Raw genomic sequence first — 18260 nt, forward strand, 5'->3', positions numbered from 1 at the left:
TTGAGAAAAAACACCATTTCAGATTTGAAAATGGTTTTCCGTGCTAACACAAACATACAGATACTTTACAGGAAGTTAGCAGTATATGAAAAGGCGTTTGAGTGCTCATATTGCACTAATTATAAAATAGCTTGGTTGGGTTTAGCAGAATGTGCTAACTGGGTTGCTGTAGCTTATTCTACAAACCATGTTTGTTTGTTTGGTTGTTTTAAAAAAAACCTTGCTTTGCAAGTATGCGTATCCAGCCAGTATTATAATTCTGGAAGGAAGATGAAACCTAAGAACAGTTCAGATGTAAAAATTATTTTGTTGTTGTTGTAGTAGTAATCTATATCAGATGTATAAATAATTACATTAGCAACCTCAAGAGAAGGTTGAAAGTGAAATGTATGAACTGTATTTTAGAAGAGGAATGTTTTTATTAATTTTAATTGCTTTAATATTGTTGGAAGAAATATCCATCTGGGTTCATTTCCAAGTGGGGACAAAGACACTGGAAACATGGAGGCTGCTGGGAAAGATGGTTTAATGGTGGTCAGGATCACATGGCTTGAGTTCCTGAACAGAAAAGGGGTGAGATCCTGTGCACGCCCTGGCTTTATGCTTTTTCTGAGCTTTTTCTGAGCTTTGAACTGAGCACAGGAAGAGTATCCTGATTGGTTGTCAAACTCCCAGGGGGTGGGGGTCTTAGCTAGCCTTACTGACTGATGTAATCTTCCCAGGTGTCATGTGGTGAGTTTCTGTTGCTAGGTAGGTCCTATTGTGTTGCAGATGATGGTCCCATTGACAAAGGTGGGGAGAATGAGTTTCTGTCTCTGACCCATTGACAAAGGTGGGGGGAGTCAGGAAGCTGCTTTGTCTTTAAAACATGTTTTTCCATTTCTCATCCAGGGAAATATATTCTGCCTTTTAAATATTTTCTAAAATATTTCATTCTTCTGGGGGGGGTGCTAACTTCCTACAATTTATTTATTTTTATACCACCATTATTATTTTTACAAATAATTTAAGGCAGTGAACATATCCAACATGCCTTCCTCTTCCTATTTTCCCCATAACAACAACCCTATGAGGTGGGTTGCGCTGAGGGTGACTAGTGCAAAGTCACAAAGCTGCCTTTCATGGCTAAGACAGGTCTTGAACTCACAGCCTCCACAGCTTTCCAGTCTGGCGCTTTAACCACTAGACTAGAGCAAAGGTGTCAAACTCACATCGTCATGGTGATATCACGTGACGTATTGGGACTTTTTCCCCCTTCGCTAAACTGGGCATGGGTGTGGCCAGTGCATGACACATCCGGTCCCATGGGCCAGGAGTTTGACAGCCCTCCACTAGACCAATTTGACTCTATGTACAAGTAACAACATAATAAATACTTTATATTCATGATATTAGCCTTGGTATAGTTCTTTTATCAAGGTGGACAGGTTAATTTGTCAAGGCATTGTATGAATTTAGATCACCCATACACTTGGATACTGTTCATTGCCATTTTAGATTTGCCCAATGAACAACCTGGAATTAAAACAAACATCCCTCTAAGCTATAGACTTAGGTTTCTGTGACCTGCTGGGTCATGTCGAATGTTGTTGACCATAGGAACCTTACACAATGAACTAAGCTCAACATTCAGAAATGTTTTGTATTATATCCAACTAATGACATCTTGGAAAGAAATTGTGTTAAAAAATTCCTTTCTGTCTGTCTTTCACAGACTAGTTCTTCAAAAGGCAAACTGAATGGAACCAAATCTGCTGTGTGGGGAAAAGAAAGCAAAATAAAAATGATGTTCAAAAATGGATCAGATAAGGCTACAGACTGCCTCACTAAACCATAGGGAACAGGCAATTGGGCAGCTACTCAGAATGTTGTAGAGTCCTCCATTTTAAGCCTCTCTTCCTCTTCTGTTCAGTATGGACATATGCAATCTGTCCTGTAATTTTCAATGTACATGGGCACAAACATACAATACAGAAAAAGGGACAGCAGAATAATTACATAGGGATTTGTTTGCTGTTTGTTTATTTGTGTTTAAGTGCTGTCTGAATCCAAAAAAGCTCCAAGTAGCACAAAATAGAATAAGCAACAATAATACAATGCAAAGCACTAGGATTTTGGATCTGGTGGCTCTGTATAATGATAGACAAAAACCAGGGGTGAAACGCTCCCAGTTTGGACCAGATCGCACAATCCGGTAGCAATCTTGGTGGCTGGTTCGACGATCTGGTAGTGATGGCGGAGCAAAGCTCCGCCCACCCTCCCGGATGTCATTACTTCCTGGTTTTAACCTGTGTTTTTTACCTTCTGCGCATGCGCATGTGACACTCGCACGAGAGCGAAGCAAGCACGCGCATGCATGGCACATGCACTTTTGAACAGGTAAGGAAGGTAAGCAGATTTCACCCCTGACAAAAACACAATTAACAAGGAAGAACATCCAATCTGGGACAGCAGCCAGGTCTTTAAAGCCTTCCAGAATACCATCAAGATGGGAACCCTATGGATCTCTGGGGGCATCTTGATCCAGAAGGAAGGTGCAGAAACTGTCAGCCCCACCAGGTAGACTGGACCAGAAATCAATTTCATAGTGAAGTTAAAACTATTTTTATGGTGTCTGTAGTAACAGAATCTCACAAGACTGATTGTTCTGTACCTCTTCCACTACTTATAATCATATGAATTGGGAAGGTGTCTGTCTGAGCAACTTTCCTGTATTTTCTGCTTTTTGTGTTTTAATATATGTTTCTTTCCCTTGTTGCTTTGGTAATGGATCTTATCTGTGTCTGTTAAGGCCATCTTCCTTACTCTTTGCAACATATTTCCTGGGTCCTGATAGATGGCACTGTTAATTTGAAGGAGATCTGGAATGTGCCAATTCTGCCAGTACATACCATCTTGGCAGAAACCATGGAAGATATGCAGTTCCTCAAATAACCTGGTCCTATGCCATTTGGGGCTGTATAAGTGACAATCAGCACTTTGAAGCATACTGACAATCAGTACAGCTCATGAAGCAGGCGTGCCATAAGGACATAGCAAGGCATGCCTTTCACTATCTGCACTGCTGCATTCTGGATCGGTTGAAACTTCCAAGTGGTTTTCAAGAGCAGCCTAGGGTAGGGTTCAGTGCAGTAGTCAAGCTGTGAAGTCAAGCTAGGGCAGGAGTGACTGAAGGGTCTCTCAATTTAGGAAGGGTGCAACTGATACCAGCAGATGGAAGTTGGCAAAGGCCTTGTGGCCACAACTGCTTCCCTACTCTTTTGCGAACACCCTGTTCGGGTTTCTTTTTGTAAACGAGTGTATCTTAAATGGTGTAGTTTTGACAGATAAGAGCAAGTCTTTTTAACAGCTTTTAAATCCCAGGGCTTAAGCGTAAGAAATTAGGAACATAAGTTTGATCATATAGAATTACTGCAAAATGAGGAAGAATAAAATGAAAATTTATAAACTAGCAGACAAAGCTTCTCTCTCTCTCTCTCTCCCTCCCTCCCTCCCCCCCCCCCGCAAGGGGAAAAAATGAATAATGTTGCATTTCTTCACAACATCTTAGTAGGGATGTGGCTGTGTTCAGAATTAACCAAAAACCTTCAAACTGATGCTTACACCTGCCATCAAGTAAAGTGACTCTGATCAAGCCCATATAAAAGTTCAGCTGTTCTAGTAGGATTTTTCTGACATTTACTCAGTTCTCTTGAAGCAAAAACAGTGGTGGGATTCAAGTAATTTAACAACCGGTTCTCTGCCCTAATGATTTCTTCCAACAACCAGTTTGCCAAACTGTTCAGAAAGTTGACAACCGGTTCTTCCGAAGTGGTGCGAACTGGCTGAATCCCACCACTGAGCAAAAGTCATGGTGTGCAAAGAGCTTACAAAGCATTAAAGGAATTTCAGTGTCGGAAGTCAGGCAAAGGTACAAATTTTTTCCCAAGGCACTGATATACCAATGAACACAGTGAAGAGAGTCATCATCAATGAAGAAACATGGCACAACAGTGACATTACCAAAATCTGTATGTCCCACCAAAACTGATGAAAAAAACAAGATAAAAACTAGTCCGAGTCCCACAGCAACATTAAATTAGCTGCAAGAAGTTCTGGCAAGATTCTGGTTCTGTACTACATGTGACAACAATTTCTGGCATTCTTCGTTTGTGTAGGCTGTCTGCCTTGACTTCATCTATGGGACTTTTTTTTCCCTACTTCTTCATCAGAAATTGTTTTTCACGCTACAGAAATATCCACAGAAGTTGTAGACTATATTTCAATTCAATTATTATTTTTCCCCAACTGAAGAGGAAATTATGTGTCAGAACAATCTTATCATTTTTATAACAGCCACATCTACTTTCCTTAGGGTCACAGCTCTGATAAGATCTATAAACACTAGTAGATATAAATGCAGTTTTCTCAGTCAAGAAACCGTAACTGCTAATGCCTTGGCATCCTGACAGAAATGGAAAGTCCAAATATAAAGACATAATATTGATAATGTTCTCCAGTACACAATCTATTTCCTGAAGCTGATAGTTTTACATCAAGGCAAGCAAACTTTGAACCATTGATTTCATGCAGTTGCTTAAGCTTAACTGTATAAACCTTGCCTGCCTTTGTGTCCTCCAGGTATGAGGAAATTCTATAATGGAAACTGAAATCATCAAGCTGTGTGAAACTGATTCATATCAATGTGTTATGACTTCTGTGATGAAGCAATATACACTTTAAATCTAAAGGCACGTTTAAAAATGAGAAAGATTGTTCTTTAGCGGGAGGGAAATCTACTTGGAAATAAGAAATACAGGAAGCCCTCAACTTACGACCACAATTGAGTCTAAAATTTATGTTATTAAGCGAGAAACTTGTTAAGTGAGTTTTGGTCCCTCTTACGACTTTTCTTGCCACATTTGTTAAGTGAATCACTGTAGTTGTTAAATTAGTAACATGGTTGTTAAGTGAATCTGGTTTCCCATTGATTCCTTGTCAGAAGTCGCAAGAGAGGATCACATGACTCTGGGACACCGTCATAAATCCGAGTCAGTTGCCAAGCATCCAAATGTAAATCACATGACCATGGGGATGCTGCAATGGCCGTAAATGTGAAAAATGGACATGTCACTATTTTCAGTGCCGTTCTTACTTCAAACAGTCACTAAACAAATTGTTGTAAGATGAGGACTTCCTGTATTATAAAAGACACCTTGTTGAGCATCTGGCATTGGTCCGACATACGTGAGATGGTTGGCTATTTAAATTTAATAAATAAGTAAAGGTGGAATAATGGCAATTATTCCTGAAGGAAGGCATATTCCAAACCATTCATTACATGTTTTTGAATCAAGTGATATTTCAGAGAGATTCAGTATTTGGTTATGCATCGATACCACACTCTCATGATAACACATTAATGTCCTCTTTGCATATCTGATCCAATTTTCCACCATCATTGCTGCATTACAGGTCCACTTGCAAAATTACTGATGTTAATAGTCTGTACAGCTTAAGGACAGTCAGTTTTCTCATTTTGTGGAAAAAATTGTCTCGACTGATTATTCAAGGCCTGAACTCATAGTAGAAGCCTTCATAGGCCTACTACTAATAGCCAGCTTGATTTTAATTATCCTACACAGTTTTAAAATTATTGCAACATGGATGGTAGTATTAATGTTGATAGTTTATGACATATTTATCCAAAAGGAAAATGACTGGGAAGAAAAAAGATGACATGCCAAACAAGATAAAACAAAAACAATAAAATAGCTTAGTTTCTGTGCAGTACTCATCTTCTCCACTTTATTAATTTAGATTGCCATCTCCACCTAAATCCAATCCTTCCGACTCCTTCATACTTCAATGAATATATTCATGTGACCCTTCAAGGTTACATGTATTAGCCATCTTCACATATACACAATATATTCAAATATTGCTATCCTGCTTTTCAGTAAAAGAGGAGGAAAAGAGGAAGAAGAAGAGGAGTAGGCGGAAGAGGATGGGGATGAGGCAAGAGGAAGAAATAACTCAACAAAAAATCGGAGAGAAGCGCCGTGTAAGGGAAAAATTCCCTCAACTCAGGCTTCACACTGGGCAACTCCATGGATTCACCATATAATTAGATGCTATTAACAAGTTGAAATTAAATCCAGAGAAGATAGGTGTGGCCAGGCATACCTTAATAATTACATCTAGTGTTCCAGCTATTTTCCCTAACTGACCAGATTTGGTATTGATCATAACTAGATGTTGATTGACCCAGATACCTCTGTCTTGGCTGCTACAATGTACTTTTCATAGAGCTACCATTAAAAAGACTATAATAGTTGCAACTGGTGAAAATGTAATAGCTAGCCTGCTGATCTATGCAAGAAACAGGGATCATATGGTTCCTGTACTGGTTGTCAGCAGCATACTATTTATAGTGTTTAATGGTTTAAGGCCCGAGTACATAATGGACTACCTCTCTTGTTATAAATCTGTCTTGTAGATTAAATCAATGGAAGCAGCCACCAGGTGGTCCTGGTATTAAAATTTCATCTTTCTGCTCGGTTTTTCCCTGGTTATGGAATGCATTCTCTTGGAGTTATACTATCAGTGTTTAAGAAAGGACTAAAGATGCACTTCTTTCAACAAATGTGACTGACTGGTTTTAATATTTATTGTTCATTTTAATCAGTATTTTTTATATTATTTTTGTTTTAAATTTGGTTAACTAAATGTTCATCAGAAAAGAAAGGCAAAGAGACACACAAAAAGTCAGTCAGCTATACCAACTTCATCCAAGATAGTTTTTGCTTCCCAGTCTAGTCTACAATTTCTGGAGGCCTCCTACGCAAATATTAACTACATCTTACTTTAACTTCCTCAAAATCAGTCGGTCTTAGCAATGGCCCCCACTGTATATGAATGTCCCCTGGAGGCAAAGGGAGAGGATCCTGTCTCTAATGTTGATCTTTATTTTAAAAAATGCCTTTAAAAACACTTCTAACTGAAAAGGTCATATATCTTATAAATTGAAAATATTTTTCTTGTAATGTATTTAAAATCAGTGCAGTAACTTAGAATGATTTGAATAGTTAACTATTTAGTTATAAGTCATGAGCTTGAAAAACAACAAAGAATGAATGGAATATGTAAGTATGGAGAATCACTTAAGATGATTTGGTAGAGAGGGGAAACTTAGTGTGTGTGTGTGTGTGTGTGTGTGTGTGTGTGTGTGTGTGTGTGTGTTTTTAAAATTACTTCGCTTGGTTCTATTTCAGTGCCAAAAACATCTGGTCTAAGAAGAAACTACTATTCTTATGCATAGCATTAGTGTAAACAATTTTTTCATGCTTAAAGTGGTAGTTAAGGGAAAGGATTGATAGGCGGCTTTTACACAAGCTATCAAAATAACACAGACACATTAGGGAATACACAGCTCAAATCTCCCGTTGATATTCTTCACCGCATATAACGTTATCTCTTTATTACAGACCATTTAGTACATTTTCTCTGCATCAGCATTCCCCAAGCTAGTGCTTGCTAGAACGTCCAGCTAGCGTGACCAATGGGAAGTTATTGTCCAAAATCTTAGAAGAGGATCAGACAGGCTCATTTTGTCACATTTCATACTATAATACTGCCAGAGGGAGGGAATATTCCAAACAGACTTTTTTTTAATCAATTTTGCTCTCAATGTGCTTTAATATTGGTAAATACTCTAAAAACACAACCTCTCCAGTCAAAGTATATTTTCAAATGACTGTTATTTTCTTTAGTAAAAGAAAAGTTGCAGTTTTACAGTTTTATCATTTTTTTTCTTAACAAATCCACTTTTATATACAAGGAAAGTATATATGAGAATATGAAATAGGGAGTTATTCCTTAGCTGTCACCGCTAACTATTCTAACTTTATAGATATATCTATCTTCTGCTGCAATCTAGTTACAGATACAATAACTTTTTAGGGGCCTCCAAGGCAGCTTTGACTCCTGGTGGCTGCCTGGACAAATTCACAGTTTTCTTGGCAAAATTTCAGAAGTGTTTTGCCACCGCCTTTTTCTTAGGGCTGAGAGTGAGTGACTGGCCCAAGGTCACCCAGCTGGATTCATACCTAAGGTAGGACTAGATCAGGTTTCTAGCCTAGTGACTTAACCACTATACCAAATTGACTCCTACTAACACGATAGAAAACCTTAAAACAGTTAAGATTAAGATACGATGGAAGGAAACCCAAATATCCTTGACTTATGATTGGTCACTTAGCAACCATCTGAAATTACAATGGACACCCGCCTCAAAAGGGACTTGTGACCCAAAATTTGAAGTTACGATAGCCGCTTCCCCTCATGATCACATAACCACATTTTGGACACTTAGCAATTGATCACATTATGACCTGCTTAATGACCATCACAAACTATGACTGTATTTAGTGCACTGATGCTACCTAGTTTGGTAATGAAATGTCTGCATGAAAACTACTAAGCTCAGAGACCACCAAGGACCCCACAGTTCAACCCTGAGCTACAAATATTCTTTTCTAATGAATTATAATTGCAGGCTCAGTCATGGTTGTAAATTGAGGACTCCCTGTACTGGTAGTCCTCCAGTTGCAACCATTCATTCAGTGACCATTCAAACTTACAACTACACTGTAATACAAGAGGATGCAAAAGAAGATGAAATTCAGAGGAATTTACCACTTTCACTTTTCTGTCAGAAGCAAACTCAGAATCCAGACTATGATTGGACTGAGAAGCCCAGCTACCCATGCAGGACAACAAGCATAACTCTTTTTTGCCCACCTCATCTGTTATCTCTTTAGGATACATACACAATATTTACTAACATTTATAGGTATCGTATTTTTCTTCTTCTTATATCTTTTGTTTTAATTTTAATTTGTAATCTGCCCAGAGTCACCATGGAATCAGACTGGCCTTGAAGACAATGATGGAGAAAAACCTTATAGAGTAGCTTTAATAGGATGTGTACTCATAAAACCTCAATTCGCTCTTTAAAATCCCACACTTTAAATTCAGCGTTCAGGTTCTACTCTGAAAAAAGTACGTGAAGACAGAGGAGCACATTAATTTTGTCTCTCAAAAAAATCTTTCAAACCAGAATAAAAGCTCTGAGAAATCCCTTTGTACAGAGTATAAGAAAATCAAATTTCTGAAACCATATAATGTGTTACTCAATATAATAATTGCCCAGAGAATGTAACTACCACACATATGTTGTCTACGAAAGGCCAATTCTGTTTTTGTAAAAAAAAGAGGATGATTTCTTGAATAGTATTATTCTATGTTGTTAAGGAATTTTATAGGATATGTGTGATGTATATTATTGTTTTTTTAAATGTATTTTAAAACAGTAGGACTCTTCAAAAGGATGTTACAAACAATATATAACAAGACATTTATTTTTTTAATTAATGACAAATTTTGAATTAACATAGCTAGCTCTGATTAGATGTGTAATGTCTGATCACACACTTAAAGAGTCAGGTTTGTGAAGATAAAATGATCAAAATGTTCTCATTTCTGGTGACTATCATATAATAGCTGATATTGTTTTCCAAGCACATATTAGTTATGGAATTAGCAAAGCTGTGTCCTGAAACCAGATTAGTTTGCAGGGATTTTATCCCCATAGCCACAAAGGCTATTAAAAATAAATAGTATTTTTTTTAATTCTCCCAACAGAGCACTGAGGTGTCCAAATAGGAGAAACTGTGACCATTATCTAAACTAGGAGAGAGAAGCAGAAAGTAAGTCTACAGGGAAGAAAAGGTGAATATCTAGGCTATCAACTATCGCAATTATGAAAATGTTAACATTAGCAGGAATATTGGTACTTACTGTGCCTGGATCTCTGTCTGTTCCCGTAGTAACCAAGAAATGCACAGACATGCCCGTTCAGACACAGAGGCAAGAACAGAAATAAAAAGGGGGAAGAAATTAGAACACAAGCCGCAAACAGTTTTAAAATGGCTTTTATTTATATAAGTCATTGCACATTCCTAATACAGTGATTTCCTGAAAATTACATTTTGTAAACATGATTTACAGTTTAACCATACACAAGGCCTAGTTCTTTCCATGACAGAATAAATTAATTTTTATTCTTCAAAAAAATTATTCAAGTGCAATTTGCCCAATATTTAAAGGTGTCCTAAACAAAACTACAAAAAAGGAGCAATGCTTAAAACCTTTCATTTCAACTCATTCAACTCAATTTTTTTATTCTTCATTTGCCCACCCTTTCACCTCTTGCCTCCTTTCCGTTAAAGATTTCTTTTTTAATTAAAAAAAAAGAAACAAAAATATTGCCCACTTATTCTTGTATAATGATCATTCACAATATTGTGCTGGCCACTGAAGTTACAACTAAGCATCTGTAGAGATGTTAAAAGGCCCTGCATTTCATCAAAGCAGGAGAATCCTAGTGAACTCCAGGTTCAAAAACTAAGTACCTCAAGCTAAATTTTGTTTCAGTGATATAAATGCAGGACATTTAATGTTTGGCATTATAATTGTTCTTGGTTTTCATTCTAAATAGCTCTTTAGAATTCTTTAGAGATGCCCACAATTTTCAGCAACGTGCGAACACTTATTTGAAACGTCCTAATCAGGCTTCCCATGCCTCTCACCTCTGTGGTGGTCTGTATCGTGATGCTTCTTGTCATCTTTTATTGCCAAGTGAGACTGCCCACCCAGCGCGCTTGAGAGGGCAAGAAGACCAGCACTGCTTCCAAGTGGAGGGATCCCAGGGGGCTGAAGTCCTGATGGGTGTGGAGTAAGAGGCACTGGAGGTCCATGGCCATGAGAGAGATGCTGAGCCTGCAACTGCTGTTGCTGTTATTTGTTGTGGTTTTTCCAGATAGAAGCAGCAGGCAATCGGAAGGAAGGAAGGAAAGAAAAGGAGGATTGGTTAGCCAGTGAACATAACACCATTACTTGCCTCAACGTCTACCCTATTTCAGCCTGGTCTAGGTAACTACCCTATGCTAAGTTTCACAACTGCCTTGGATATTGATTCTCTTTTGCATTACAGAACTAAGCCATGCAATTTAATCTGCAGCCCAACTAACAGATTTGTGTAGTCTAGACTCTGGAAGACAGCTGGCACCTTTCAAATCCATCTCCGTATTAAAAGAATTAGTGCATACAGAGATATCATTGCTCTCACCTTCCTGTCCCCAAATGCTTGTTTTCACAACTGCTTTGAATAAAGATGAAAACCAACAACTTAAAAGGGCCCTGTCTAAAATAAGTCTCTGTTACAGCTTCTGCTAGGAACATTTCCAATACTGAATCACCAGTTGGAAAAATGACCAAACAAGTGTTCTTTTCACTTCATTCTTGTAGTCAGTGTATGCTTGACATTAAGACTGACAGAATACAAACAGTGTTGATCTGATTAGTCTTACCCTCAGGGCACTTCAATAATTTCAAATCTATGCACCTATCCCCAAATTCAGCAAAAGATCAGACTGATCTTTGCCAGATCACAATATATGCTAGCCTTTTCCAGCCTCGATGCCCTCCAGATGTGCAGATTTCATGTCTCAGAATTCCCCCATATCACAGCTGAGGATTCTGGGACTGCAGCTCGTGGTTCTGGAAGGTACCTTGTTTGGAGAAGACTAGTACATGCAGTAATACATACATAGAGAGAAAATATACGTTTTCCCCTTCCAGTCTACCCCTGGTTTGAATGTTAACACCAGGGATTATATAACCAATTTGACTGAGCTCCAAACAGAAGGCAAGAGATTGACTTAAGCTGCAAGGCTTCAAATTACTATTTATCTTCTCAGAAATAAGCCCCTCTGTGAACAATGACACATACTTCCATATAAATATTACAGCCTTCTCCAACTTAGCACTGTCTCCAGATAGACTGGGATTCTAGAATTCCCAATATGGTTAATGCCAGGTTGGAGAAGGTTAGTGCACAGAATTGCAGCCCACACCTTGTATCTTAGCAGCCAGAAGTTCTACTTAGCCCTTTCCAATTTTGAAAGAATTATTCAAAGTGCTTACATTTGTAAGCATGGGTCTCTGCATTATGACTTCAGCCAAGCTGCAACTCTCAAGAGCTGATAGCATTACCAGGTCCTGTGTTTGACACATGGTACAATCATATCAATTACATTTATCACCTCTACAGTGTAGTACTTACTGGTTTTTTTTAAAAAAAGAAAAAGATAATCATTACAACTGTGCTTATAGATAACATAACATTTAACAGAATGTTAGAGGCACTTTTGTGTGTATCTTAGATCAAGAATTTTAAGCAAAACACCTGTGTTTTTTTTTGAGTTATTAATACTGTATTCAATTAAATTTTGTGCAGTAACCAGAGAAGACACATTTAAAAATCTGTCTCACCATGTTCATTAGAAAGCGTTGCACTATTTAATCATTTTAAACAGTGCTTCCTATCACCATAAAGTGGACCCAATCCATGCAGTCATTGTGAAAACATGTATTACATAACACTTTCATATTATAAAAACTATAAAGTATATATATTTTATCAGTATTTCCACAATGTATAAATGTAGTTTATGCATTCTAGAAATCTATCTGATATATGGTTTCTTTTTCCACTTTTCATATCAGATATTGTCTTCCTACTGCTTCTCTGCTACTTTTCCTTTCTTAATGTTAACTAACAAGAAGTAGCAAGCTGTACCATGCCAAACAAAGCACAGCACAATTTATGCTCTTTTCACAACGGAACAGCATCTCTTCCAGTTTAGGTGCCATATACTTTTATAAATAAATTGGCATCTAGCAAATAAACCCAGGGATTTTATTTTCACATAATTAAACAAAGATTTTAAAATGATTACAACTGTGAGCTCTGACATGCCGCCTTGAATTCAACATCCAAAGATCGCAAACATTGTTTTATACAGTTGTTTATATTTAGGGCTTCTTCTGAGAAACATGTCCAAAAATTTGGGAGGTGTCTTTTTCTTTTTAAAGAATAATTTTATTAAAAACGAACAATTAAAAAGATAATGCAAACTAAGAAAAAAGAAGTACAGAAAATAAAAATTAGGAATTACCTTTCCGCCACATCAAAACAAGTATAAATTTAGTAACTTACCACCTTCTCTTAACAAAGGTGGGTTTTTTAAAAAAGCTTTAAAAAATCCCTTTCTCCTTATCTCTTATCAATATACAGATAGTAAAAGCCTCCCTATTATGTCCTAATCAACGAAAGTCCTTTAAAGGTTATATACGTGTATATATACCTTGATCAAATAAACCAACTTCATATCCCTTTACTTTTAACAACCCTAATCATTAAATTTCTTTCTTCTTACTGTTTCTCCCACAAGGAAAGGGTCTGTTTTTTAAATTCCTTCACATAATGCCCCAGAATTTGATTTTTTTTGGAAGATTGTTTTTTCTTTGGCTTTTCTCACAAAATTCTTCAAAGCTTTAACAAGTCTTTTTTGTAAACCCAATGTAGGAAAATTAGTGAGGTCATTCTTTTGGTTTTTATCTACACTCATTTTAATTTATTAAGACTTCATCCAGTTTCATTTGTATATCCAGCATAGAAACAGTAGGGGCACCATTCTGTAGGAGAAACGTACAAGCACAGGGACAACATAGAAATGACACACAGATTTTCTGGTAATGGAGAGAAAGAATTAAAAAGAAGCAAAGTGTCTGTGATTACCAGGAGCTGCCTTTTTTCTCTCTCTTTTATGATGCCTCAGCGTAGATTTACAGTAAATAGATACAAGTGTCTGGGCAAGAGTATATAGCATTTAAGGTGACCCATTTTGTAATAGATCTCTTTCCCATAGATACTACTTATTTGAAATGTTCTGCATGGAAATCAGATATTTCCATTATGATTACTTCCATGTCACTTCAATTATTTCACCACTGATAGCTTCAAAAATACATATGTTGAAAACGTGTATGAAAGGATTTCCCACAGAATGCCCAAATTCCACTTCCTAGCTGTCATCCGCAAGACATGTGAACGATATGTGAGGGGGTTCTATGCACATATAATGTGCGAAGGAACTTTCTGCTGATCAGGATGCCTATAGTAACTCCCCCTAAGTATCAAGTGTGGAAAATGGAACACAATGGCCGCTGTATATATCCTTGTCATTCATTGGTGAGCAAGGCTGAAAACACTCTCTCATTTTCTACTTTTTTTAAAAGGAATTTCCAGTTGAAGCTTTTTTGTGGATTCAAACAGACAAGATAATATGGCTGAAGGATGAATGAATGCTGAGAATCCAATTCAGTGTAGCACAAAAGGCTGCACATTTCATCAGGTGGTTGTCAGTTAGCCATAATTCTGCCCTTTTTAAAAAATTGAAAAACTATTAAGTACCAGTTTCAGAGCAAGCCAAAACCCAATTATCAAACATCTGTGGTTTGGAAAAAGTATAAACATTTGGAAGCAGTCTGACTTACTGGAGGAATAATGCACAGGTAAAAGACTCATTTTGTCTTTCTTTAGTGATATTGTGCAAACTGAACCAGATTCATGCAGATTGTGCATGGATTATCAAGCCAGCTGATAATAATTGGTAGATTCATTTGCTTTTCTTTTTATATCACTCATAATTTTTAGATTACAAACTTGGAGTTAGATGCTTTAAACACTGCACAAAACTGTGTGGAAAGTGTAATGTGATTTTTAGGTATTTATTAATGCTTACAATGTTATTTTTACATAGCATCCAACTTTTAATTCATAGAAATGCTAAAATTAAATCCTCAAATGCTAAAATTAAAATTGTGTTTATCAAATAAACAACATTTTGCCAACAGAACAGTCCAGCTTGGTTCTTAAATTGTATTATAAAAATAAGGAATAGGAGCCTGCATTTAAACAACAATTCAACATTACAACATGGTAGTAAAACATTATTGTATATTGTATTTTGGAGAAGACTTTTTTTAAAAAGTGTTGCTTTTTCTTTCTGCTTGCTATGAAGTGCAGAGTCAACAGAACTGGCATTCTGATGCTTGGACATCTATGCATATATAGAATAAAACAATATTTCAGTAAATAAGTTTTATTTGATACAGAAGCTGAATTTAGATAATCAGCTGGAAAGATTATGTTTAGATTATCAGACTGAATGTATATATTTATTCATTTTTAGCCTACATACGAAGTCACTTTGAATACTGCAAGTGACAAACCAAAAATCTTCCATTCAACTAGAATTGCAATCTCATATGAACCAGGAAACTATGTTTAGCACAGCTTCTTTACTTTAATCTTTTAATCATGTGAAACAAACCACTATATCTACAATAACTAAATGTTATTTTAAGCCACTTTTATTCTCAGTTCCAACGACAGTTTCAAATATTTAAATAGTGCAATGAATGTCAGTGACATTCCTAAGCCAAGATTCAGTACAGAAATTTCTATTTGTATGATTTTTTTTCTGTGTTTTTTTTAAAAAACTCTCTTCATGAAGATAGTGTAGCAACATGGGATATGTATAAGCTGTTTTATACTAGTTCAGTATTACTAGTATTTAAATAAATACTAGTATTTATTTTTTCTCACTTATTACACTACTGTTCACTCCAGCTTCACGCCAGTTCCTATCCAGGCTGTTAAGTGGAAGAGTATTTTCCCCCATCACCTAATCAATCTTTTTTTTAACTGAAATCACTTAAGTGTTAAGCTATAGTAAAGTGCTTGTATAGTTTTTCTCCTTAAGCAAGGTATTAGTAGGCGATGGACTTCTCCAATCTTGAATTCAAAATTAACTCTGTACATCTGACAATATGCTGGATTTTCAGTTAGGATGCCAATAAAAAGGGGTTGATTGATGCTTACAACAAAGACTTTTTGTGTGTATGAAAACCAGGAAATTGGGTGCACCTGGGAAAGCTCTTAGTTGCTTCCTTAAGTAACTTTTTAACTAGTTTAAATATATCATGACACTAGTATCCTAAAACTTCATTGTAACTAATTTAATTAATGAATTTAAAACCATGTTTTACATCAAGAAAGTAGCATATTTACTGCAAAAGGAGAAAAATAATATTCAAATTAAATTATACAATTTAATAAGATATTCTTTTATTAAACTTGCAACTTTAATTCAGCTAAGTAACCTTTAAATCCCACTTCAGAGTAGCATCACTATTAACCAAATATTTTTTTAGCCAGGATGACTAGTGAAATCCAGCAACGGGGGTCAAAGCCTGATATAATAAAGGAAAAAAGTAGCTGTCTAAAGAGGCTTGGTTCTTTCAACAGGAATTTAGAAGTTGTAGCACAGTTGTATAATTATAATTGAATTTCATGTTTGATTTTTTGCTTTGGAATATTTTCTAGTTTGAATCAAATCCTAATCTTCTAGAAAGATATTTTTATGCAATGGGAAAGAGAAAGAAAAATAAATAAATAAATAAACCCAAAATGGCAATCTGCCTCTCACTTATACAATGAAGTATTTCTAGAAAACTTAGAGCAATAGCACTTAGCCTTATATATCGCTCCATTGTGCTTTAAAACACTCTCTAAGTCACAGGTATCAAACTTGCGGGGTCACGTTGCTGTCATGTGATGTATCGAGACGTTTTCCTCCTTTGTAGAGCTGGGATGGGCGTGGCCTACGTGTGACCCATCCGGCCTGTGGGCTGCCAGTTTGACACCCCTGGTCTAAATGATTTACAAATGTCAGCCTATTGCCCCGAACAATCTGGGTCCTCATTTTACCAAACTCGGAAGGATGGAAGACTGAGTCAACCTTGAGACCTGTCAGGATCAAACAGTAGCAGCCGGCAGTTCACCTGCAATATTGCATTCTAACCAATGCACCACCAAAGCTTCTCAAAATTATGTTCAAAATATGATCACAATTAATCATATACAATACTTGCATTTCCGAAATAATATTTAGCACAGGGAATAAAACAACAATAGCATGGGTTTAAACAAGAACAGAAAAGCTTCAAATTAAAAACTGGAAATAATGGAATAGATGGATAACAGATTTTATAGCTGTCTGTATAAATTTATTTTATGTCACTGTACGCTCCTCTATCTGACCTTTATGGCTCTTTAGCACTTGTTTCTAATCATAAATTCATACCACCCATCATCAAGCAGCAAACATATGTCTTATTTCAAAAGCATAGGTTGATATTTCAATTGCAATCTGCAAGGTATATGGGGAGAAACCAGAGTTTTAAGAAATACATGCCAGACGCTGGTTTTTAGCATACTTTGTAATTTAGATCCCCCTAAGTAGATAAAGAGATTCTTCTATTTGTTCAGCATCTTGTTTTTGAGTTTAAATCTGCAGTATATTCCTCAGACAAAAAAGACAATTCTTGTAATCTTCAATCAGTATTAACCAGCAGTGTGTGTGTGTGTGGGGGGGGGAACAAATAGCAGCTGGAATGTGTGACACATGTGCAAAAGAAATGAGTTATGTATCCCAGTGCTCCATCCATCATCTTGCTGATTTTTCCCACTACTTCACCCCCAAATAACTCTAATTTTAACAGGTAGAGGTTTGGTGGGTTGTGGATTAGGTAGTTGCAGCCTAAAACATTTGGACATCAGGCTGGAGAAAATACTATTAAACCTTTTTTCTCCAACCTTCTTTAAAAGTCTTTCGACATTTTATCTCTGCAGTGGGCCTTTCTTCCCATCCACCCCAAAAGTAAAGTCAGAATTGCAGACAATGATTCCAAAACTTCTGCAATAAGAAGCTGCAGCAGCAAAAATTTGCCTCCATATTTCTATTTTACAGGAAAAGATATATTCTAGTAATTTATAGGGGCTCTGAAGATTAACTACAGGCTCATAATAAACCCTCAAGAGGTTAACCTCATCCTCTTAAGCTTCACACACTACCGTCTCAGAGATACCACAGCCAAGGAAAGGAAAAATAATCCAGTGGTTTGCTAATCCTTTAGTCAATCACCTCATGCAATGGCACAAAGCCCTTTAGATGCCAACAACTCAATCTGTCTCACCAATACCATCAATCCAACTGATACATTTCACAGTGGCACGAACAGCACACCTCGAAAGGGTAAGAGGAAACTCTTCAATCGTTAAAGTATTAAATTCTTTTTCACCTCAACTAAAATTTCTAGTGTCTTGTGGACCCAAAAGACATTCTTTAAGATGTAATTGCAAAAATACACTTCCATTTTTTAAAACTCTGCAAATCTGTATCAATCTCTTAAAGTGATCTAATTATCAGTGTGGCCTAATTATGATTCTAATACAAACTTCCTTTGAT

General features: G+C 36.6%; 1 protein-coding gene across 7 annotated transcripts in view; it reads right to left on the reverse strand.

Annotated features, from left to right (window-relative positions):
- The window catches only part of TLE1 (TLE family member 1, transcriptional corepressor), a 74405-nt gene that overhangs the window by 28936 nt on the left and 27209 nt on the right, over nucleotides 1-18260 (reverse strand). For 4 of the 7 annotated variants that reach the window (XM_058166075.1, XM_058166073.1, XM_058166074.1 and 1 more), the window contains exons 7-8: nucleotides 10632-10836; nucleotides 9841-9857 (exon numbers count right to left, since the gene is read on the reverse strand). In XM_058166075.1, the coding sequence (XP_058022058.1) occupies nucleotides 9841-9857; nucleotides 10632-10836 (222 nt within the window). Of the gene's footprint in view, nucleotides 1-9840; nucleotides 9858-10631; nucleotides 10837-12027; nucleotides 12103-18260 lie in introns of all 7 variants that reach the window. The other 3 variants (XM_058166071.1, XM_058166069.1, XM_058166070.1) reach the window with 1 other exon arrangement.

The sequence above is a fragment of the Ahaetulla prasina genome, chromosome 2 (genome assembly GCF_028640845.1).
Source record: "Ahaetulla prasina isolate Xishuangbanna chromosome 2, ASM2864084v1, whole genome shotgun sequence".
In the NCBI taxonomy this organism is placed as follows: domain Eukaryota; kingdom Metazoa; phylum Chordata; class Lepidosauria; order Squamata; family Colubridae; genus Ahaetulla; species Ahaetulla prasina.